We start from the raw sequence: 26,431 nt of genomic DNA, 5'->3' as shown, positions 1-26,431 counted from the left end.
AGAAGGAAAAGTATAAAATGATCTGGCAGTTATACAAATTTACAGAAATAAACTGATTGGGATTGTGTGCAATAAAGTTACCTACTGGTTTTGACAAGCTCTTTAAGAGTACAAAAATGTAGTTTACTTATATTTATATCATACATGTTACAGTCCAATCCTACTTTTTATCAGTTTATACATAGATATATTGTTTTTAAATAACTCCTCAAAATATACTTTTTCTTCAACTCACTATAACTTCACATGGAATTAAAGGTACTCAAAATATCACACTAGGATAGCATGTTAGGAAATCATGATGCAGAGGGAAAAAATGTAGAATAACTCTACCATATTTTCTGTGGCTTTTGTATTTTCTTTTGTATTTATCTATATTTTTAGTCTAGATTCATTTTGAGATTTTTCTATACTTCTAGTGATTTATATATGCCTCTAGTCCTTCCACTTATATAGCAAAGTAGTCCTTCCTGAGTTTAAAGACTATTATAAGATTGAAAGCCCCTTCCTTAATATTATGCATGATTTATTGACCCAATAACAAAACCTGGATAATTAACTTTATGCAAAGACTCCTCATTTCAGGGTCATCCCTTTCAATATTATGGGTTCTGTGTTACTACATGCAAAAGGGTTTAATATTAGTGAAAAGAAGCAGTGGAAATTGAATAAAAGAGAAAATCTAAAAAAAAAAGTAACTATAACAGTAGTGTATTAAAGTTATAGAAGGGTGAATTCCAGGTGAATAATCTTACATATGTTATTCCTGAAAGAGAACAAATGCCTATCTAGTTATTTCTGTTCCATAACTTCTAACTTAATGTGTGGGCACTCAATTATTAGAACACTTATCTCATTACCAATATATTACTAGTATACTTTAAGCAAATATATGTATACTAGAGGCCTGGTGCACGAAAAATTGTGAACACGGGGGGGGGGGGGGGGAGGCCCTCAGCCCGGCCTGAACCCTCTCACAGTTCGAGACCCCTCAGGGAATGTCCACCTGCCAGCTTAGACCTACTCCCTAGGGGATTGGGCATAAGCTAGCAGTCAGACATCCCTCTGGCAGCCTGGGATCCCTCGGGGGATGTCCAACTAATGGTTTAGGCTCACTCCCCTAAGCCGTTAGTAGACATCCTTAGCACTGCAGTGGAGGTAGGAGAGGCTCCCGCCACTGCTGCTGTGCTAGCCAGCCATGAGCTGGCTTCTGGCTGAGCAGTGCTCCCCCTATGGAAGCACACTGACCACCAGGGGGCAGCTTCTGCATTGAGCGTCTTCCCGTGGTGGTCAGTGCGCGTCACAGTGACCAGTCATTCTGGTTGTTCCTCTATTAGAGTCAATTTGCATATTACCCTTTTATTATATAGGACTAGAGGCCCAGTGCACAAAATTCGTGCACTCAGGGGAGGGGTCCCTCAGCCCAGTCTGCGCCCACTCGCAGTCCAGGAGCCCCGCGATTGCTCACCCTAGAGGGAGGCCCCGCCCACCTGCCACAGCCCATCAATAGGTGGCCTGGGCCTCCCTCTTTGGGGTGACCAATCGTGGAGCCCCCAAATTGATCACTCTGCAGAAGGTAGCCTGAGTCTCCCTCTTTGGGGCAATCACAGAACCCCCCCCAATCAATTGCCCCATCAGCCACTGGACTGGGCCTCCCTCTGTGGGGCGATTTTGGGGCGATGGCGGGCCCCCTGACCAATCGCATTGTACCTGCCTTGGCTGGCCTGGCGCCAGTGAGTGTCATAGTGGTCGTCCAGATGGTCGTTCTGCTGTTCAGCAGTTTGGTCCATTTGCATGTTATGTTTTTATTATTATTATTATATATATATGTATATATATATATATATATATATATATAGTAGAGGCCCAGTGCACAAATTCACGCCAGGGGGAGGGGCTACAAGAGGTTGGCCAGCCAGCCCCACCCCTGATAGGGCTGGTTCGCTGGCTACAGTGGGCATAATAGCGACTGGTCCTTCCAGTCATTAAGGCGTTCCAGTCACTGGCTTTTTATATAGATAGATAGATATTTTTGACCAAATTTTGCAGAGTTAGACTACTTAGTCTCCAGTTGCAGTGAGTTATGGCACAGTGCCCATATGCTTTCAAATATTAGCAATCATGTGCCCCTAAAGCATGACAGAAACAAAAGATTAACAAAATAGGACCAATTAGAAACTCTAGGAACTGGCCTCTATCACCTCACTGTCTATCTTAACTTATTCTTTACTTTCAGATTACTAAGATACTGGCTCTATTTCTGTCTATCACTCTCTCACATGAGAAGTCCAAGGACTAGGGAATGGAGTAAGCACATATTTGTACAGAAAGCAGAGAATCTCACTTGTACAGTCTCCCCTGCAGCTTAATCCTCAGGCCAAGTGGCTTATTCCCCACCGAGTCGCTGCAGAGGACACGTTTAGTTTAAGGAGCCATTGTTCAGGCTTCCTCCATTCATTCAACAATTTCTTCTTTTACTGAAGGAAGCAAGATCTCTGACTTCAACAAGAGGTTTTACTCTTCAACATATTTGGGGTCAGATAAAAATTGTGTTGGCTTCTAAATTTAAGAACTTGTCTATAAAGGGTAAGTTTAATTCATCCAACATTAATTGAGCCATACGTTTTCTTTTAGCAGATATAAAGTGACCAAGATATAAAGATGGGCCTTGCTGAATACTGACAGGTAGAGATTTCTCTTGGAAAGCTCTGTGAATTTGGTTTTGATGTTGAAGATGCTGTATTCTCCATACAAATGGTACTGTTTGAACTTTTCAAAGGAAAACATGTATATAGAAGCTGATATCATACTTCAAAATTACATACAAATCTTGAGCTGAGTTCAAATATATACCCACCAAACAAGAAATCACACATGGCAAAAGAACTGCCAATTTCTTTAACTTTAGAGACACAGAAAGGAAGGACATGAAGAAAAATCTTCCCTTGGACAGTCTGAAAAATTATTAAGACAAATACATTTGACAGTAATTTAACTGGACTCAACTGAAATTCCCAATTCAAGTCCAATTCTGTCAAATCTACCTCCATTACAGTTTTTTAATTAGTCTATCTCTCTTCACATCTACTGACAATTCCTTTGTTTATACCCTCACCATTTTATCCCTAAACTGCCTCTCTCTGCCTTTGGTCTTTTTGCCTTTAATGATACCCTCACAGATGCCACCTATTGTATTTTTAATAACATTAACCCACTTTAAAACCTCTAGATGGGTTTGTATTGCCTTCCTTCCGTGACCGAATCTTTCTCAAGAAACACTAACCCCATTTCCCAGAGAGGAATCTCCTCCCTGTTCCTGTACTTCAACCAGAAACACCGTATCTATTAAATTCATGCCTTAAATACCCTTTTTATCTTATGCCTAGCACAACCACTTGTCCAAATGGCAGTCACAATATTCCTTCTCTACTTAAGACTCTGCTCAAGTTACCTGCCAGGTATAAAGTTTTCTGACAAGGCTCTATCTAGAGAGCCTTTCATGTTCTCAACAAACTGTACACAAATACCTCCATGGTAGCGGCACTGAGGACAATGACCTTATTTACATGACCTTATATAAAGAGCTCAATTAACTGCACATAGTAGATGCACCCTAAATGTATACTGAATGAATAGATGAAGACTGATAGAGAAATAATATTTGGGGGTAGTGTAGGTGTAGAATATCTATCTTCTGCTCCATCTGTTGCTTGCCCCTCCTAGCACATTCTTTCTTCTGCTCCTCTAATAAAAAGGCAATATTTTATACTCTATAGCAACTATAAATCTCAGGCCAAATCTGGCCCACACCTTGCTTTTTATAACCTATGGATAAGACTTTTTTTCACTTTTAAATCATAGAAAAAATGTTCGAAAGAAAACTATTTTATGACAAAAATTATAAAAATAAAAATTTCTGTGTACATAAATAAAATATTATTGAAATACAGCTCTGCTCATTTATTTACATATTGTTTATGGCCACTTTCTTCCTACAAAAGCCAAGTGGAGTAGTTGTGAAGCAGGAGGCCTATGGGCAGTAAAGCCAGCAATAGTCACTATCTGGCCCTTAAAGTTTTGGGACACCCAGTCTATAGCATTACACTCCCTTCACTAACTAACGGAGAGGTCCCAGGAGCCTGCAAAATGATAATGGCATTGATGAACCTTGGCAAGCAGTTCTGCATTCTTTCTGTTTTCGTGGGCTTGTTATTAAGGAAATAAAATAATCACCAAATTTCAGATTCTCAGTTGCATGCGATGCCTATCAAACAATTGAAAATGTTTTAAATCAAGAAGTGTGATTTTTTTAATCTAATGATAGGATATTGTTCTGCCCTCTACAAATAATTTATTTCAAATAATAAAATTAGGAGAAAAACACACCAAAAAGTACTCAAACTAATATAGTCAGTTTTAGGTATTATTTTCTACTCCTGTTATGATTTTGGAGCTCTCTACAGAACAAAGACTATCAAATTTTTCACATTTCCCTTAAGTTGTATAGCCCCAAAAGAAGCATGTCTAGTAAGACATCACTAATGTTGAAAGTAGTAAGAGGAATATGTTCTGCACCCTGTTCAGCCATTGAGTCTGTTATAATTCTTGTCAACTTACCTAGCAGACTCATATTGTTTACTACCTTTCCTTTGAAATATAATGCAACTTTATATTAAGCAGCTCCTATAATTTAAGGCAACAATTCTTTTAAAATAAGAACACCTAAACACAATTCATTGCTTCAAGTTTTTCTGACTCGGTCATGAAAACTGGCTGGTGAAATATTTTAAACATGGTTGCATTTTTGTCAATTGTTTTTTTAATATTTAAAAAGGTTTAATAGGGTACATCTTAATATTGTTTCTCATCTGTATAGGCCAAGGTATACAGAGACAGTAAGTGCACCCTTCCCTAGCTTTAAATTGACAAGTATCTTCCAAATGAATTTCTGTACTCACTCCTGCTTCTATTCTGCCAAAATCTTGCCCCCACTCTCATGTTCTGACAATGAAGTGCAAAATCAATTGTGCTTAAGCCATGTTCACTGGAAGAGGATCTCTCTAGTCACTGGTGCAATACTCCCTAAATGAGTACTAAAATCTCCTGACCTTTAAACTGGGCATAACACTCCTAATCTGAATCACATTCTCTCTTTGCCCCACTCACACCTTTATCCCTTGGGCCCTTTCAGTTTTATTGCTTTGCTGTCTTCTCCCTCTAGTTAGATATCTAGATTTCAGATTATTTCCCTGAAGAATTAGTTAACATTTATATACCAGATAAAGCATTTGTTCTTACACTGCTAAGATTTTTTGCTGCCTAATTTTTTTTTTATAAATTATGTCTATGTTCACGGGAGGTGGGGCGGGTGTATAAAGAAAAAAATTTTGATAGATTTCTAAGTTTGGGATAGGTGATTTCTTCATCATTTTGTTCCCTTTGCTATATCACTAATAAAGATGTTAAATCAGACCTCACTTGAAGCTGATCTCTAGACATCACCCACCAAATCGTTGCATTTTCATCTCTGATTGCCCTTGGGTATTACCACCTCTTAACGAGATATTTCACTTCCACATAGTGAAAAACAGGTTCTAGGAGGCTTCATGCAGAGTCCTTTAAATGTTTGCTCTCATATTCTGACTACAGTAAAGCCTTTTCAGTGAACATGAGTATAGACCAGTGATGGCGAACCTATGACACGCGTGTTAGAGGTGACACGCGAACTCATTTTTTGGTTGATTTTTCTTTGTTAAATGGCATTTAAATATATAGAATAAATATCAAAAATATAAGTCTTTGTTTTACTATGGTTGCAAATATCAAAAAATTTCTATATGTGACACGGCACCAGAGTTAAGTTAGGGTTTTTCAAAATGCTGATACGCCGAGTTCGAAAGGTTCGCCATCACTGGTATAGACAGAGGGACAACTAGGCAGCAATATCAAAAATAAATGTAAAATGAACTGCAGAATAAGAATAATTTTAAAGAACACCAAGGTTTAGCTTAATTTGCCATCTAAATATGCCTGGATGACATTAGAATCATGTTGACAAGCTGTATGGAAAAGCATCATCTTATATTTTTTGAAACTTTAAAACAGGAAGTTTTTCTATCTATGCATCTCAGATGATTGACAAGGTTCTGAAACCTTAAGAAATTTTCTTTGAACTATGACAAGTACCTAATGTAATCAAGAGATATAAGGAGCTGTAGACGGTTTGGCTCAGTGGATAGAGTGTTGGCCTGAGGACCAAAGGGTCGTGGATTCGATTCTGGTCAAGGGCCCATACCTTGGTTGCAGGCTCCTCCTTGGCCTGGGCCCTGATCGGGTCTCCTGCAGGAGCCAACCAATTGATGTGTTTCTCTCACATTGATGTTTCTCTCTGTCTTTCCCTCTCTCTCCCACTCTCTGTAAAAATCAATGGAAAAATATCCTCGGGTGAAAATTAACAAGAAAAAAAAGATATGACAAGAGGTAATGGGGATTATAAAGGTAGTATCTCTAACTCCTTATGCTAAACTAGACTATAGATATAAACCTGTATATATATATGACACCTTATTTGTAAATTACAGACTGTCCCTTACATCGAAGTGCTCGTGGGAAATAAACACCTGCCACCCTTAACACTTTCTCATTAGATGCTTTTCTAAAATCTCAAGAGTATTGTAATTGGTTTCTTTATTAAAAAACACACACAAAAATGTGATTTGGATGCTGTGAAATAGATCAGCTTAGACACATTTTGAATATATTCGCTAACATCATGTTTTTAGCTTCCTAGTCATCACAAATATTGCCAAAATATAAGAATGGCTAACTAATATTTTATATGTTCATTTGGGTTATTTTTTACCATTTCAATTTTATCTGACAGTAACCACAGTGAACAGTTCATGAAACACTTTTTAAAAAAAAAAAAAAGACTTCTGCAGGTATTGAAAATTTAGCGAGTTCTTTGTCAAAAGCTTTGACAATGTATAAGAGCTAATTTGCAAAAGAGCCAAAGTAGTATGAAGACCTTTCTTGTCTGCCTTTTCCCCCCATTAAAAACAGAAGGTATTAATCACCCGATTTCAAAAGCAGCTGACTGATGCTATTCACTGGGTAGGGCCTTCTCACTAATGTGGCTCCATGAATAACTCTCAAGGCTTTTATTATTGCTCTGAGTGGACTCTTAGCAGCACAGCCTCCCTTTAGCAACCCTCATCCCCTCAGGCTTCAAAAGGATTATAGATAGCAGCTGAAAGAAAGCATCATTGGTAAAAACAAAAGTTTTTAAAGGGAAAAGCAATGGGAGGAAGGTGGACATACTGGAGACAAGTCATGATTCATGGCCTGTACTGTGTTCTGCCTCTCTTTCTCTTACTCAATACACTCTTTAGTTTTACTGCTGGACAAGAGAAGACCAGACCAGTGCACTTCTCCTAGCAACCAATATCAGTCAGCAAAAAAGGCATGTCATCTGCTCAAAGGAAAATGGAAGAATTTGGGGTCATACAAAGCCAGACACATGTTCTTTTGCATTTGATCCCAAATTGATTAGGATTGAAAGGATTCAGTAAATGCTAAATCATTCTGTTTTATGTGAATGTTAACAATCCATAGAACTAAATATTAGCTTGTCTACTTGGTATATATAGTAATTTAAAATGCTGGTCCAATTCATTTCATTCAAACATTCAGTTTTTCACTTTTCCAACATCACCCTGCTTATTGTTCATAGAGAGTGTCCCTCCCAGGCAGAACTTTGCACCTCCTGGACTATTTTGAATGCAAAGATTATGCACAAACTCCTATAGCATCCATGTTGAAAAAGCTTAGAATTGCATTCTAAGACTATAAAAGCAATCCTCTGGCTGTCTTATTTGCATGCCATATTTTGCTGCTGCTTAGAGAGATAAAAACGCTTTCTGAAAAGTTGAACAAACTCAGAATTTAAATTTAACACGATGACACACATTTACTGAGTGTTTCAAAAATCTGGAGAGCATTTCATAAGACCCAACTGATGAACATCACAGGTGTTACAGTTTAACATAAAAGTACAATAATTCATAGCCTGGAAAATGTTCTTCTTAAAATAAAAGTTGTCAGTTGGATTGTGAGTGGAGGGCAGGCATCAAACAACTCAGAAGTTTATGTATATCTTACAGCCATGTGTGTATGGTGTGGGGGGTAAGACATATCTTTGCCCCAAATTTGTATCTACATGTTGTACATATTTTCCCATTCTTTTTTCTTTCATTTTGTATTACAAGTTGATGCGATCCAGGCTCTCAATCACAAAGGCGGATTGAAACACTTAAAAACATACTTAGCTACAAAATCACCTACATGTTTTCATGATAGCCAGTGAGGAACTGGCCAGTTAAATGTGTTAGCACTTCTTTTATGGTGAAGTTATTAAACAGCATTTGTGAGAAGAAAAGAGGCTATAAATCTCAACTAAATGACAGCTTGAAGATTTGAAAGTACAAGAATCAGGTACTATTAGTTTTTAACTCTTGACATTATCACTGCAGTGAAAAAAGTAGTTCTGACACCATCAAATTCAATGTTTTAACTCAGTGATTTTTCAACTAGTGTGCCACAAGAATTTTTAACTCATGCAATACCTAACTATTTAGTCAGTATTGTCAAAAAAAAAAAAGACAACAGCCAACATAACAATAACCATCTAGTGTGAATGAATTAAAATTATACCAATTTTTTGTCAGATCAGCAAAAAATATGTTTTTTTAGTGTGCCTCAGAATTTTAGTAATTAGTTTAAGTGTGCCATGAAATTAAAAGATTAAAAATTGCTGCTATAACTCCTCACTGTCCATTTTGCATGGGGGCGGGGGATGCTGAGGAGTGTTAAGTTAGCAGGCATTTTCTTCTTACTCAGTTTCTCCTACAGTCAGTGGCACAGTGTGTAGGGGTTCACATAATTGCTATTTGGGTGATGGCTTCTTCCTGAAGTTGTTGCTATGCAAAGGTATGTTTGAACAGACAGCTGTTGCTCATTTTAGAAGGGGAAGGTAAAATGCCTTCTCTAGTTTAACAAATCAATAACTTCGCTTTCAATAACTACACTGTTATTTGTCAATACATTAAAGTTAGTTTTAAGATATAAAACACAAATTAGAATGTCTTTGGCTAGGTTCATCCTGAATTTCCCTTAATTTAATATAACCCTGAAAACTACATTCCATAATTATCAGATACACCTAAACAAATTAACTACATTATAGCATTTGCTAATATTTGGAAATAAATATTGTAAAACTTTCAAAGTCTGCTATAACCTTGATTTACAACCTTTTCTTTATAAAGAAAACACAAGTCAAAAGTTCTCCCTTTTTTGATCTTATGAATATGTTAGTTGGTTATAACTGCCACACAGGCTTTGGACAAATCCTTTAAATTCCAAATGATTTCAACTGGGTGTTCCTTGTTTAAACTTGAAAAGCAGTGTAATGGAACAGTTGAGTTATATTCCATGTCCTCCAGCTCATGTCCAAAAAGGCATGGGACCAAAAACCAGGGAAAGGGATCCCACATCAATCTTTACAACAGAAATTAAAAAGTGGCTATTAACCCCCTCTCCTGAGCTAAAATTGCTATGTTGCATATGGTTCTAGTTACAGTGGCCATAAACTAAGTACATTGGCTTAAGACTAGTGTTTTTCTTAGTATTATTTTTTAAAAATTCCATTTATTCATAAAGTAACAATAAGCACCATTGGTCATTAATGAATGAAAGTGGATGTGAATCATGAGACTTAGTGAATGTTGCCTGTCAGCCATATTCACGTCATTAAGCCCACAGAAAATACAGAAATATAACCCATGCAGATTGGACAATGAAGAATGATTGTGTTGAGAGATGGACATTTAGGGTTTTCTATAATTTTTTCCAGGTTAAACTTTCTCCTTCAACTGTACTCAAACATAATAATCAATGATAGGACATTTAATTAAATAACTTACAACAATAGAATTTAAGGCTGAATGAGACATTGGAGATTACAGTCGAATCTTACATTTTAGTGTTTTATGCTTTTTTTTGTTTTTGTGTGTGTTTGTTTTTATAAGGATTAAAATTATATAATTAATTTAAAAGAAAAGCTAAAATTGAAGTCCAGAGCTTCTGACCACCTAATGGGTATTCCTTCTACAGTAGCAATGATATTGTTGTATTTGGGTTATCTTTTCTGATATACACAACCACTCATGAAAATCTTATTAATGGGTAATTATAACAATTATTAAACTCCATGTCTATATTGAATGAAAGAAAGTTAAGTGAACTATCTAGAAAAAATGTGAGTGGAGTCTATACAATTTTTAGAAAATTAGTAATGTTTACTTAGAACCCATTAAGTTTGTCTTATACAAGATTTATCTTCATGGCACTTTATATCAAGAGCACCAAATAAAATATATTCTTGATAAAATGTAAATCAGTAAACATGAACCAGAATGCAGACTTAACAAGCCTGTTTTATTTGTTAACAAATTGCTATTTGTAGTATGCCTCTCTTTTTACTCTTTTAATTCATAATACCATTCACTTGGGACTCCCATTTGTTCTGTAACCAGCATATGATGCAATGGAAACACACATGTCATAGAACTTTTGTCACAATTGCATAGGTGTGGCCACAGATGAGTCCCCTTAAAAGGCAAAAGTTCTTTTTTAAAATATATTTTTATTGATGTCAGAGAGGAAGGGAGAGGGAGAGAGAGAGAGAAACATCAATGATGAGAATCATTGATTAGCTGCCTCCTGCATGCCCCCTACTGGGGATTGAGCCTGCAACCCGGGCATGTGCCCTTGACTGGAATCAAACCTGGGACCCTTCAGTCCAAAGGCCGATGCTCTATCCACTGAGCAAAACCAGCTAGGGTGAGGCAAAAGTTCTTAATCAATCACCTGAAGTCTCATGCTTGAAAGATTATATGAAAATTATAATTAAATTATCATGTAATACATAAGTAACCTGATTTCCAAATTCCTCTAAACTTTACTTCTATACTCTGAAGGAAATAATAGTAAAATTACTACTAATAATTAATACAGAGACAAATAATATTTCAGTGGTGCTTATTAAGTACCTGGTACTATTCAGAGTATTTATATATAATTTACATATAGAATAGATATATTACATATAAGCATATATTTCTATATATGTGTAATACATATATACATATATTTTTCATTAATTTATCCCTTGTAGCAACTGTATGAGAAAGACAATGTTACCATGCCCATTTTACAGATAAGGACACTGAGGCATGGAAACATTAAATTACTTGCTCAAACTTGTTCAGCAATGTTCATTGACTGATTGCCTTTCAATAATCATCTCACACTTCTTCCCCTGTGAACAAACTATGTTACTATTAAACTAGCCTTCTTGCCTTTCCCCTAGCATACCTGTCATCTCCATGCCATTTATCCTGTTATTCCTGAAAGGTAATTTCCAATCTCCCTCGCTAATAAAACTCCATTCATCTTTAAAGGCCTAGGTTAAGTGACCCATTTAGAATTGACCCTTCCCAGTTTGCGCCAGCTGGAAATACATCAATTCCTTCTCATCACAAGATGGCCGGCAGGGGAGGGAAGTTAGGGGCGATCAGGCCAGCAGGGGAGGGCAGTTGGGGGTGACCAGACCTGCAGGGGAGGGCAGTTAGGGGCGACTAGGCCAGCAGGGGAGGGCAGTTGGGGGCGATTGGGCTGGCAGGGGAGCAGTTATGCGTTGATCAGGCTGGTAGGGGAGTGGTTAGGGGGTGATCAGGCTGGCAGGCAGAAGCAGTTAGGGGCAATCAGGCAGGCAGGTAGGCAAGCAGTTGGGAGCCAGCAGTGCCAGATTGTGAGAGGCATGCCCAACTACCACAGGGATCAGGCCTAACCCAGCAGTTGGACATCCCCCGAGGGGTCCCAGATTGGAGAGGGTACAGGCTGGGCTGAGGGACAACCCCCACTGCACAAATTTTGTGCACCAGGCCTCTAGTTATTATATAAAATGACTTCACTACAAAACACATTGAACTCATAAAGGTTATTCAATGTTTTCTTTTCAAGTTGATTTAAAAGAATAAATTTACCACATACCTGGCAAGTGGAAATGTAAAATGATTCATCTACTTTGGAACACAGTTTTGCAGTTCCACAAAAGGTTAAACATAGTATTACCAAATGACCTAGCAATTCCACTCAAGAGAAATAAAAACATATGTGCACACAAAGATTAATACATGAATGTTCATAGCAGAAATATTTATAATAACCAAAAGTAAGAACAACCTAACTACCCATAAACTGATAATTCAAGGGATAAGTGATATGGAATACTATTCAGCAATGAAAAGGAATGAAGCACTGATACATGGTAGAATATGGATGACCCTTAAAAATATTAGACTAAGGGGAAAAAACTAGTCAAAAAGACCAAAATTGTATGATTCTCTTTATAGGAAACTAGAGGCCTGGTGCATGAAAACTGTGAACTGGGAGGGGGGTCCCTCAGCCTAGCCTGTGCCCTCTCGCAGTGCAGGACTCCTAGCTCCTTACCCCTTGCCTGCAGTGGAGGCAGGAGAGGCTCCCGCCACCACCCCTGCTGTACTTGCCAGCAGTGAGCTCGACTTCTGGCTGAGCAGTTCTCCCCCTATGGGAGTGCACTGTCCACCAGGGGGCAGCTCCTGCATTTAGCATCTTCCCCCAGGTAGTCAGTGTGCATCATAGCAACCGGTGGTTCTGCCAGTTGTTCCACCATTCGGTTGATTTGCATATTAGGGTTTTATTATATAAGATGTCCAGAATAAACAAATCTATAGAGATAGAAAATAGACTAGTGGTTTGGTTTTTTAGGGCTGGGAAAGGGTAGTAGATAAGGAACATGATACAGGTTTTTATTTATTTATTTATTTATTTATTTATTTATTTATTTTGATATGAAAAAGTTCTAAAATTAGATTCTAGTGATGGCTGCACAACTCCATGAATTAAACCACTGCTTTGTACCCTAGCAGGTTTGGTTCAGTGGATGGAGCATTGGCTAGAGGACTGAAGGGTCCCAGGTTCAATTCCGGTCAAGGGCACTACCTTGGTTGCAGATTTGATTCCTCAGCCCTGGTTGGGACAGTGCAGGAGGCAACCAATCAATGATGTTTCTCTCTCTTTGTCTCTCCACCTTCCTTCCATTCTCTGCAAATCAATGGAAAAATATCCTCTGGAGAGGATTAACAACAACAACGAAAAAAACTTCTTTGTAAATTTCACATGGGCAAATTGTATGATATATGAATTATATCTCAATAAAGTAATTGGGAGAAAATATTTAAGTAGCAAAATTTAGAGAATGTATATGTTGACCTTTATCTCAATGTTTTTAAAAATATAGATATATTTTTAGTTGATTCCTTTAAGCCAGTGGTCAGCAAACTGCGGCTCACAAGCCACATGTGGCTCTTTGGCCCCTTGAGTGTGGCCACGAAGTTTCAATCGCACTGTATGTGCGCGCCTGCACATGGTATTTTGTGGAAGAGCCACACTCAAGGGGGCGCAGTTTGCCAACCACTGCTTTAAGCTATTTTCTTAAAATCAAAAGTAGGTCTATAAAGATGGTCCTACCTGCCAAATTCCTGAGTTTATCTCATTTTACTGTCAGTGATAGTAAACAGGGCCTGGCCACGATGTTTGCAACAGCAGGTAGGTTTTGCAAAATTACTACTTTCAATCCTCCTCTTAGTTGTCAATTATTAGAGATCCATACATTTGGAGATTAATTTTAGAAGTAAGCAATTTAATTCTATCTTGGTACCAGAATAATCAGTTTTACCTGTTGCTAAAGCTGAAAGGGAAAGCTGTCTTAAATGTAGAAAAAGTATTAGTTTCTGGGCTGGATATCATCATATAAGTCAACATTCCTTAGTGCAGTGGTCCTGTCATGGCACATTAGCATCATCTGAAGGAGCGCCCTGTCAAAACATACACCCCAACAACAGTGTGATAAAAAGCACAGCACAGCAGTGTTTGTGGGTACTGGGGGAGAGTGACCATGAAAACCACAATTATAGAAAATATTCTTGGTTAGAATAAGAGAGGCATATTAAAGTATATCAACAATTCTATACCTCCTGACAGGTGAAAGGCAGAATATTAAATCACCAGGAATCATGATGTCCTTCGTGTCAAAATATGCATGTTTGATAACCCTCTCTATCTGTCTGACTTTCTGCCTGTCTACTTATATACGCACACACCCCAAATTATAAATTAACCTAGTTCAAATGAACAATGTTTCCTGTGTTGGGGTAGGGCATGAAAACAAACATCTCAAAAGTACTCCATAAGCACGTTTTCATACACTTAACAAATATTTGAATATCTATTATGTGTCATCGTGTGCTCCAGGCACTGTTAGAACATTGGTAAACATGACAAACAAAGCTAAGTCCCTGCTATAGAAGCTCAGTATTAGAGTCAGACAGTCAACAAACATCTCTGTCTATAGCTGAGTGAAATTCTCCATGGGATGCTCATGTTTCTGCATGATTTGCTAGAAGAGGCACTAACTACTCTTTCATTCCAAACTACCTTTTCAAAGCTATGTATATAGCAAGCAGTCTTGTGTAACAGAGGTAGCCTCCTTTGAGAGCAGAAGGCAGACTTTTTACTGTCCAATATAGTCAAGATAATGTTTTCCCCCAGAGAGTAAAGATTAGGTAAGTTTCTTCATTTCCCATTATAAAATATCTGGGTTCCCACACTCATGGTTGGTTCCTCAGCTGTGAGGCTAACCCACTATGACTACTTGGGACCCAATATATTGCCCCCAATGGACTTCAGGGTCAAGGTAAATCGATACACACATAAAGTCATGCTGCTTGCTGTGGCATGACTAATGAAGTCCATCATCTCTCACCCAGGAATCTCATGTCTCCTGCCAGCACTCATCCAGTTGTGGCAGTCTAACTTCTTAGCTTGCAAGTAGGATAAGATGTCAATCCCTTCACAGTTGTTGATGTACACACAACACACACACATACACACAGGTACTCTAACACTTCTAGGAGGTGACAAGTGCTATAAAGAATTAAGACAGGTAATAGGGGCAGCCCAATAGTGTTGTAAGGGGAGCAATTTTAGATAGGATGGCCCATATTTCTGAAGAGATGATTTTGGGGTAGGGACTTAATAAATCAATTAAAGGACATACCCATGCAGAGATCTGGGGAAGTGCATTTCAAGTAGATGAAAGAACAAATGCAAAAGCCCTGAGTCAGAAACAGAACATCAAAAAAGAATGTTCTAAATCTAGGCTCTAGGTAGGGAGTGTGAAGAGATGAGGTTAGGTAAGAAGAGAGGGGCTTGAACTTGAACTGCCTTGTAGACTGTTGTGAAGGGTTCTGCATGGAAGCCATTAGAAAGTTGAGAGCAAAGAGCTGTCATGCTCTTACATGCTTTTACAAGGTCCTTCTGGCTACTGTGTAGAGAAGAAACTGGGATGGGATAAGATGCAGGGATAGAACAAGCAGGAATTAAACAAGTGATCATTTATCAGGCTAATGTAATAGTCCAGGTTTTGCCCAGGATTGTAGTGGTTGAGTTAGTAAGAAACATTTGGTATCTAATTATCTGAAAATGCATCAAAGCAATAAAAGAGTGGGTGGATAAATAGATGGCAATCAAGTAAAGTCAAATAATGGTAGAATCTAGGTGAGGATATCTTTTTTCTAAAAATATATGTACAATATATTTTTATTGATTTCAGAGAAGAAGAGAAAGGGAGAGAGAGATAGAAACATTAATGATGAGAGAAAATCATTGATTGGCTGCCACCTGCACACACCACACAGAGGATCAAGCCTGCAACCCAGGCATGATCCCTGACTGGAATCGAACTGTGACACTCAACTACTAAGCCACACCAGCTGGGCAAGTGGGAAAACCTTAGTGTTCATTGTACAATTATTTCAATGTTGCTATATATTTGAAAATCATGAACACACAAATAAAATTATTGGTACCAGAATATATTTCAAAAGGTTGTGAAAATTAATAACAGAAACCTCATTTAAAGTGAAGTAGGGAGGCCAGAATGGGAAGCTCTCCCACCCTAACTCAATCATGAGGCACAACAAGGGAAACTGTTTGTAATAGGCCTTTTAACTCCTTTTTCCCCTCTATCAAAGATTTCCCCTTCTTTGTTTTAGCGAACTTTCACATGCCTCACTGTGGTTGCATGTACCAGATTGAAATTTCTAGTTGCTCTCAAATAAACCCATTTTGCTGAAGAAGTATCTGGCTGAGTTTGTTTATAGTCAACAGAGTTCACTAACAATTTGGATATGGGCTGTGAGTACCAGCCAAGAATGATCCCTGGTTTGGGATCATGAAAAACTCTGGGAATAGTGATGCCATTTACTGAGCTGGAGATGACAAGAAAAAGGAGCAGATTCTATCCCAGGCTTCAGTTTGATATATTCTTATTAGCTATCATGCAAAGATGTCAAACAGTCAGCCAGATGTGTCCAGCACTGTTCCAGGCACTGGAACTACAATGATATAAGAGCCAAACTCATGGAACTTAGATTCTTCCACACAGTGACTGGGCAATGTAAGAAGTATCAGCAACGGGATGAACGATCTTAAGTATTAGATGCAAATGCAGAAGAAAACACTAAGGTTTGAGGCCTAGATTACTCCTCTCTCTAGGAGTAATGCTGTTTTGAGTTACGGATATGTATTTTGGGTGAGATTGCTTCACTTTATTTATTTTGAGACGAACACACTTTAAATGCTATATTAGATCTCTATTATAATATATCACACTGTTGACACATTTTAAAAAGTATATGGGAATTTCCCCTAAAAGGCTTTATGTTTTAGTCAATAATTAAAAAGAAGGAAAAAAATCAATATTAATGTATTGATTTAGGTTGATAGGTCCATACATGGAGATGCTATAAGAAACATAACAATATTTTCTTTAAAAATTAATCTATAAAATGATACTCTATAAGTTTCCATTGTCTGCTTGAACTCCAATCTGTAGACTTCTGTCTGTCTAAACTGAAAAAAGATAGGATCTATACAAAATAAGTTTCCATAAAGCTATATGGTATTAGAAAATAAAAATGATAAAGTTGAGGACCCAATTGGATATACCCAAAAGTAAAACATGATTAACATATCTCCTTTAAATGCAGATGTTCTAAATTATTATTTAAGAAACAACCTCACCTATTTTCTTTACTCTTCAAATACTTTTATAATTCCTTACATCAGGTTCAAAAAAGAAGGAGGAGGAGAAGAGGAAGAGTAGGAGAAGAAATAAGTAAAAGGAAAATTTTTCTTCCAAATACTCTTCAAAACCAAATTGCACATAGGAAGTAAACGTATCTCCTACAGAATGCAGGAACTACTGAAGCAGATTTCACTGGACACTCATCCCACATACATGAGCTCCCTTCATTATTATATAAGCATCCAAATGTATTCAATGTGCTTACATATCCATATTTTTATTATCAAAATGCTATTTTATACAGGCTGCTCAGGGATGAGATGGCCCGAATTGTTCTTTGTATAACCATGACTTTTTCCCCCCCTTTAAGATAGTCTTTTTTGATGTTCTAAGAAATCCTTTTGGTTTATGGTCCACATGTTGCCTAGACACAAAGGTTATTCAAACAAAGCCAATTCAAACCTCATATTACTGCAGAGTCCCAAGAACAAATTTCAGGTTACTTATATGCAATTTAAGTTCTGAAATGGACTACATATGGCTACAATAATGAGCCTATTATTAAAAGAAGCACTTTAGCAGAATGTATAAACCTGTATGAGATTATATATCTGCACTGTGAACACACATCATCTTTATCTCCCCAAATACCATGTGTGTCATTTCCATTTAGGAATAGTTAAGGCTGCATGTGGGCAAAGCCTTCAATCAGGGCAGAATCTTCAAGTGAACACCTCTTGCCACCACCTAGCTACCTGCATCATCCTTCAGGGAGATGGGGTTCATTAAAAGAAACAACACTGGAAAAAAAAACTAGTTAAGGCTTAGATAAGAAAACTATTCTCATTTTAAAAGTATCTTTTTACAAGTATTAAAGTATCATAAAATTATTGAATTGACAGAATGTATGGGATATAGATATAATTAAAAGTCTTGTGATGGTTTATATTAGTTTCCTGTAAATGACTGGGAAACTATATCCTTATTTAAAAATAAAGAAAATCTGGAGAACAAAGGCTAAGTTCATTACATAATCTCCTATTAATAGTAAAGGAAAATCTGCATTTGATTAATCTCTACCAAATGAGAAAATCTGCATCGACATCCCAAATAGAAAAGTTTGCATGTAGTTATCAGCTAACTTAATATTTATTTTCTATGGATTCCTACAGACACATGATACTGAACAATCATAAATATTAGCATGTACCTTCTATGAGAAGGCAAAACGCTAACATTCTTCACATGCCATAAAAATGCACATATAAATAACCCACCAAGCAAATTTCAATGCAAATCTATGTATCATTTGTCACTGAATAAAATTAATTTTTGTGTCTAGCACATGGATAGTCAGTATATCTTTGAAATGGTACAAGCCTCTCTAAATTTGAAATTCATGGGGAGAATGAGCACACACTTATAAGAAGGATAATAAGCAAACAGAAATCCTGGAATCCTGGAAGAGTAAGAAAGCTGAAAGAGCCGAGCAGCCAGCTCCCTCATTGTACATGTGAACACTCAGTCCCGGTGTTGAAATGGCCTAGAGGGCAGTGTTGTCTACCTCCCAAATCTCCAACAGTCCCCATGGAGAGGCTGTCATCATTCTGGAGTAAACCACAGGCAATCCAATGTCAACAGTGTGATTTACATAGGAACTCACTAAGTGTCCACAGTTTTATTTGCTTTCGACATATTAGATACTAAATACAAAAATTAGTTTAACACAGGAAAAAATGAATGTTACCTTTTTAATTTCTCTACCCTAGGCATTTTTTGCTACGTTACTATGAATTTGGCTGCATAATTGTGGGCCAGACACAAATCCCCCCGCCCTTCTCCTATAAAATTATATCAGAACAAAAGTCCTACATGTGTCCCTAGGGAAGGCGGGAGGTGGGGGTGGGGGAGAAGGAAAGAAGGGAGAGAGGAAAAGAAGTGAGGGAGGCAGGACAGGAGGGAGGGAGGACAGGAGAGAAATGATGTCTTGCTACTGCTGTTCCAGCGAGCTGGTTAATTGCATTTGTTTCATATACCTCCAAACACTGTGGTACATTAATTACATTCTGTAACACCAAGCTCTTCTGATTCCCTCTGTCACTTCCACTGAGCAATTTAATTGTATTCCTCCTAGCTACACACTGATTCAAAACAAAAAATAAGAAACAACAACAACAAAACTTGGCAATAATCCTGTAGTCTAATATATAGCTTTTACATGTATTTCTGGTATTGAAGAATGTAAATTCATGTCTTATGAGAACATATTACCCAAAAACTTATATCCAAATCTTCTCATTCTAATACTCAAACACATTTGGGAAAAATATGTAAAACTTTTTGTAATGGAGATGTAAATGTATTGTAGAGGGAAATGTATTAAAGAAAATGCATGGTGAATTATTAGATATGACTATAGATATTGCCACACTATAATTCACAGTGATTAATTCCTAAACATCTACTACTTAGAAGGGGGAAGAGAGAAGCAGTGTGCCCGCATGAATGCCTTGCCTACTATCGCTGGGAGGCAAAGGTACTTATGTAGTCCAGGATTGAAAACTGCCACTTGACAGTAGGTAAATTCATCTGTATTGCCTCATGTTTATAGAAAGGCTTCCTTTCTGAGTCCAATATATTGGGTTCTGTGCATCCACAGCTGCCAAGAACAAAGTTAGCTCCTATAGGCGGGCAAAAATAGGCAGTGTCCCAAATAATGAATTTGTCCACAATGCATATGCTGGAGGAAAGTTTATGTAGCAACAAACAACTATGATGGCTCAAATGTTTGGACCAATACACCTCCAGTTCTTTACAAGTACAGTATTTAAAAAACTAAAGTACTATAACCCCCATTTTCGGGAGGGGGAGGTGGCAAGCTCCAGTCTTCTCCTTAGACCAATTCTTTCCATTGATGTAAAAATTAAAGTCCCTAGAAGGTTAATACCAAATATCCTCTGGATTTCCTTCTTTGAACAAACAATAAAAGATATTAATGATTACTTCCACTTGTCATTCAAAACGGCTCCTAAAAAGGAATTTGCAATTCTCTCACAAGAAACTGACATCCAAAGAAAATGTACCAGGAAACCAAATCTGAACAAAAGACAGGAGAATCAGAGGCAGAATGCTGGCTGCTTGACACACTGACTCAACCTAGAGGGAGACACAGCCAGCACCTGTTTCCGATCCCCATTGTGTCTGCCACAGGGGACAGAGCTGCCCCCAGCAGGCCCGGAGCTTATGTTTCCCCTTGTTGGAGTCTGGCCCAGTCCCCTTTTGACAGTTTCCTCCCTATGATCTAAATTCTTCATTCTGATTTCACACTAGGAGGGCACTGGCCAGCATGAAGGTGATACACACTTTTCCCTGAGAGACCTCGTCCCACATTCCTAACTCAATGAACCTTCAGTGCACCATCCATTACTAATTTTCTTCACTTGAATGTCTAAGTCAAAGTTCAGATACAAGAACAAACACCAAACAGAGCAGTACCACAGTATTAGACTCTTTCGAGAGATTTCCTTTAATAATTCTCTTCTAACAAAACTAAGATCCCATCATTTATTGTCCAACTCCTCAATTAATTAAAAAAACAACAGTAGGCGACTACTAATGTGTTCCACTTGCAGCTGTTTAGAAACAAAAGACTTAAAATCACTGTCCCCCTAAAGACCCACACCTGGCCAAAAGGGACGTAAACATACAAAGTCATTTTATTTAGAGCCCACATCCCCCTCAGAAAGAAAAGTGTATTTTTTTGGTGGGGGAGGAGAAAAGCATTTTTAACTTACCATCAACGGGAACATATAAAAATCCACAGAGCAGTAGTTGTGTAAACATCAGCCGACTCATTTTGACATATTAAAAAGGATCCAGATTGTTTTAAGAAACCAATCCCAGAGAGCAAAAGTACAAAAATAAGTATCAAAAGAAGAGGTAGGTCCAAAGTTCAGACTTTCCTAGATGCTAATTAAAGTCAAGGAGAGCAAATCGCAAGATGAGAGGGCTTAGTGGAGCGGTCCTGGATGGGGCACATTTAGATTCATCCAAATGAACAGAGGGCGCACCAAAGGCTGCTGTATTTCCACTCGGGCTTCCTAAATTCCCACAAATGCAGCCCAGTCGGAGGGATTATTCAAGTGTGTCTAACCCTCACTCCTCGGGCTCCATGGCAATCCAAAACCAAGTTCTTTCTTCAGAAGTCAGGACGAGGAAGGGAGAGGAAGAAGATCTAATTCCTAGAAAGTGTTCCACAAACTTGCCAGCGCGCTGCCGGAAAACCATTGGCCTGCCTACTGGTTTCCTTCCCGGTCTCCTTCTGGGCAGCAGCTCCGCGTCCGGAGTTTTTCCCCCGAACTTCCACAGCCAGGAGGTGTCAACGCAACACTTTGCAGGCGGGCCGCCTGGGCGAGCCTCTCCTTTGCAGCCGCGTCGCCTCCCTCCACCTCTCTCGTTTCCAGAGAAGCAAAGGAAATCTAGACGCCTCGGTGGAGAAGGTGAACTCCTACGTGGTAGGGCGGCAGGGAGGGAGGGAGGAAGGGAGGGGCAGGGCTGAGGCCGCGGCCACCCCGCGGGGCCGCTCGGAGCGGCTGGGAGCGCCGGCGGCTGCGGGAGGGCGCGGAGCGGGCCAGGGAGCTCGGGAGCCGCGAGCGGAGCGGGGAGAAGGGGAGCGCGCGCGGTCAGCCGGCAGCCGCCGCGCTCTGCTACCCGAAGACAAGGCGTTCTGCTTCCTCCTACAAGCTGCGGGGCGGGTGGAAAGACTTAGAGGAGGGGAAGCGAGGAGGGCGGGAGGAGAGGGAAGGAATTGAAAGCTGCTAGGAGTCGGCCCCCCGGGTTTGGGGGGCGGGGGGGGGTGAGGGGTGCGGTGAGCCCTCCACCTCCACACTCCGCCACCCTCCGGTGCAGGGGCGCCAGCGGCCGCGCGGTGCCGAGGAAGGGGCCAGCGCGGGAGCCCGGGCCCGAGGGGGACGGGAATTCACTAATTCGGAGCCGCGGACACTGGTCAACTCCTTCCTCTTCTCTGGGCCTCCTCGTCCCCTCCTTCCCGCCTCGGGAGGGATAGGTGGGCTCCAGCCCCCGCTCCTCGGCGCGGCCCGCGTAATGGGCAGGTAATTTTCTCGGTGAGTGATTTCATGGAAGCCCTTCCTAATTATTCAGCTCTCCTCCTGCCAGAGATGCACGCGCTTTCTGGAAAAATTCCATCCTCCAGGACCCAGGGCACAGCCTCGTTACCGGTTAAAATCGCACAAGTACACTTCACCTTTTAGCAAAATGAGGAAGCTACAGGCGAAGAGGAAAGGAAACAAAATATAACCACCTTTTGGAGCGGAAAGGTTGTGTGGGGGGGGTGCTTCCTATGTCATTAAAAAGGTACAAGGAAAAGGGAGGGTGGTGTACAGAAATCTAGCCTCTACCGGCTTGTTTTAGCCAAGATCTATGGCCCCTCGAGGAACCCCGGGGGGAGGGAGCACAGGAGGAAGGGATGGCATCGCCTCTTCTATCACTCGGTTGCCTTCTGACCCCTGAAAGGTGAGTTTGATGCTGATTGTGGGATGCAAGGGAGTTGCACCGAAGACGCTTAAGATGGGAGCAGGAATCAGAGAATTGGCGGTGGGGGGTGGGGGGGGGGGTACTACCCGAACCCCTTACCCTCCAGAGTAAGAAGGGTACCTCTTGAAAGAAGAATCCGAAAACGAAGGATGGGGAAAGCTGAAAACCCAGCCGAGCTAATAGAAGCTCAAAAAGACCGGATTCCAGCCCAAAGATGACAAAACCCTGAAAATTAAGCAACCCTGCCCCCACCCACCCACCCAGTGTATGCCATTCAGGGCCGGGGACGATTGAGGAAAGACACGTTGGATCAAAGGGATGCCAGAGTCTGCGGTGCCGCCGGTGTGGCCAGTGCGGCCGGGCCCACGTGTGATCACAGGCTCCCTGGTAGTTGTTTGATGCCGGTTCTGGTGATTAGAAGGCGGGTTGTAGGAACTCATGCCGTTCCCAGAGCTGAGCTAAATGCCAGAAGGTGAGTCTTTAGTTCCCCCTACTGGACAATATTAGGAAAGACTTTCTCTTTGATGAGGCCCTTTGAGGTTCTTGGAGGAAGAACCTTTTGTTTGGTGGATACATTTTGGTGTTGCCACTTAATTTAGCTCTCCCTTGCCTATTGTGTACCTGATATTGTGTATTAAAAAAAAATGACCAGCTACCTTGGAGCACTCAGGAGAGTTCTTATGGCACCTCAGCATGCTTGAAAATTACGGCAATGAAACAGTCCTGCAAAAGAATCAAACAAGCCATTCTTCTTGTGAAGCATTAAGAGTAATTTCACCACACTTTTGATTATTCAGTTATGGAAAACAAAAACAAAAAACCGTGCATTAGTGTGCTGAATGAAGTTAAATCACTTGAATTTCCACAGCAATATTCCTGAATGTATTGTTTTGTCACTATGAAAAAACAACTGAAGTTCATATGCTTAATTTTTTCTTCAAAGGACCAAGTTTAAGTTAATGCCATGATGTCAAAAAAAAAAAAACACAAAAAAAACCCCAAATTCATTGGATTAAAATTTTTCTTATCGATATGTAATACTGGAAAATAACTGATAATTCGTTAAAACGTTCATTTTAAACATTCTGATTAGGTCCAGGGTTAACAAAGTCTACCTTATTCCTTTAAATAATGTACCACTACACCTCAATCTCTATCTGTCAAATTTCCTTAGAAGTGTGCGTTAAAAATATTCTGAAAATAGTCTTCTAATAAAGTAATGCAGAAATTAACAAATCATTGACTATAAAATCACTTAGAGACAGAAAGTGTTATGTGTGGGAAGTAGGGGCACTAGGTTGGAGGAGAATGCCCTACCAAATGTTGCCCTAGGGCAGAAAAATGCTGTCTCATATACTACAGTTGTTCTTATGTAGAGTATGACAAGTGACCCCCAAAAAAAGTTTATTTAAGAGGCATCTCTTTGGTTATACTATTTATTTGGTATTTGGGGCCAAGCATCATCAGTTTCCTACTTTGCCTACTAAAAGTAACAAAGAACACCACTGATTTCAATCTGGTGCCACCTTTTCTCCATGTATTACCTACATTATGTAACAACCAGAGGCCCGGTGCACAAAATTCACGTACGGGTACGGTCCCTAGGCCTGGCTGGCGATCAGGGCCAATCTGCAGGGTGACTGGCGGGGCGATCTGGGGGCCCCCCGCTGGCACCCGCCTTGGCTGACCTGGGGCCTGCAGGCGGTGGGCAGCTCCTGCGTTGAGTGTGTGCCCCCTGGTGCACATCAGTTGTTCCACCGTTCAGTTGATTTGCATATTATGCTTTTATTACACAGGATATCTATAGCAAAGATAATTTGGAGTTTATGTTCTATGCTTTTCTTGAAAATAAGTTTATAAATGATGTTTAAAAATACTTTGGCCCTGGATGGTATTTCTAAGTAGTTAGAGCATCGGACCACACCCTGGAGGGTCTCAGGTTCAATTCCCAGTCATGGGCATGTACCTGGGTTGCAGGTTCCATTCCCAGCCCAGCGGGGTGCATGCTGAAGGCCTCCGATCCATGTGTCTCTCTCACATGGATGTTTCTCTCTCTCTTCCCCTCCCTCCCTCCCTTCCACTCTCTGTAAAAAAGCAATGGGAAGAATGTCATTGTGTGAGAATTAACAAAACAAATAAATAAACAAACAAAAAGTAATTGGTAAGTGTCTCATTTGATATGAAATGTCATATCAGTTCAAGGAAAACTTATGATTTTATAAGAATCTCATACTAAGTGATAGTTTAAGATTCTGACCAAACTCTAACACTAAGTCAGCAACAATAACAGTACTAGGAAGAGTCAACAGAAATGTAATATGACATTAAGTCCAAGGGAAACAATTTCTGGGAGATTCATAAGATGTGTATAGAGAAATATGTATTTTTTAACTAAATTGAACAAACTTTTTTGAGCATTGTTTATGGAAGAAATGAATCTCTCACTCTAAGTTTTTCTGTTTAAAAGAATCCTTAAAATCTGAACATTGTAGTAGAAGTTCAAAATTCAATCTTAGCTGTGCTTTAGCGTAAACATTTTGTTTAGGTTTTCATGAAGACAAAAGGCCAGAAATGGCTCAGAGCAGTGAAGCCCCACCATGGCCTAATCACATGGTTTAAGAAAGAGAAAACTAAATGGGCAGTTGGCTTCAATATTTTCCATAATATAAATTATGTTTTCTTCTTTAAACAAGTCACCAAATAGGGAAATGTACATGGAAATCTAAGTTTCTTTTATGTAAAACTTGCAATGGTATTATGTGCTCAAAATGTGCCTACCAGATAAATGTATATTTTAATTCATCTGAAGGTGACTGTGTGTAAGAGACTATAATTAACCCTAATTTGGGGAAGGTGGTTAAATGGCCTTCTTTATGATAACACTTCTGAATTGGCATTCCTGGAGAACCAAAAAATATCATCTGAAGACAATCTTCACAATATTGGATATTTATTTTCCATACCATATTCCCCAAGGATATAGTATAAATCAAGCAACCCAGACCACCATTTTTGTTCTTTCTAACATGCTCTCTTAACTGAAGGTGATATATATAAAGGCAAATCAAAGGTTTGGTCCATGATAATTGAACATCTACTACCACTTACTATATTTCAGAGGTTGTTTTGGTTTTAAAAAAATCATTATATCATTTGATTCCTGTAAGAGCCTTATGTGATTGATATTATTCCTATTTTACAGATGATAAAACTGGAGGTTAGATATCTAACCCAAGTTAATAAAATATGCAGTCTTTCTTTGAATACAAATCTGACCACATAATCCATGTTCCTAAATGTCAGGCTATCTTCCACATTGTAAAAGTACTGTAACACTCTAATGAATCACTTTGATTGATCAATTTAAGGAAACTCCTGAAAAAACAAAATATACAGAAAAATGTGATCAGTTTTTGTTTTCAAAATTGAAGAATCTTTTAAAGCCCCCAAATCATCACTTATTATCTGTTCAGTTTGAATTTTCCAGTAAGATTGCCTTACCGTACTCCATAGAAACACCATAATAACATATTTAGATGAAATGTATGGGTCATTATCTACAAAGGACACAGTACAATGAAAATAAGTGAAGCATTAAAAATTCAGATCAGAGGAGGATGAGTCATT

General features: G+C 39.2%; 1 protein-coding gene across 4 annotated transcripts in view; it reads right to left on the bottom strand.

Moving 5' to 3' along the window:
• Window positions 1–21,717, bottom strand: part of ROBO2 (roundabout guidance receptor 2) — a 659,470-nt gene extending 637,753 nt beyond the window's left edge. For 3 of the 4 annotated variants that reach the window (XM_023758054.1, XM_006093705.3, XM_023758055.1), the window contains exon 1: window positions 21,046–21,435. In XM_023758054.1, the coding sequence (XP_023613822.1) occupies window positions 21,046–21,106 (61 nt within the window). In that variant the 5' untranslated portion in view covers window positions 21,107–21,435. Of the gene's footprint in view, window positions 1–21,045 lie in introns of all 4 variants that reach the window. The other variant, XM_006093706.3, reaches the window with a different exon arrangement.
• Between the last annotated feature and the right edge of the window lie 4,714 nt (window positions 21,718–26,431).

This window comes from Myotis lucifugus, unplaced genomic scaffold, assembly GCF_000147115.1.
Source record: "Myotis lucifugus unplaced genomic scaffold, Myoluc2.0 scaffold_120, whole genome shotgun sequence".
NCBI lineage: Eukaryota > Metazoa > Chordata > Mammalia > Chiroptera > Vespertilionidae > Myotis > Myotis lucifugus.
This window is presented reverse-complemented; position numbering and strand designations above follow the sequence as displayed.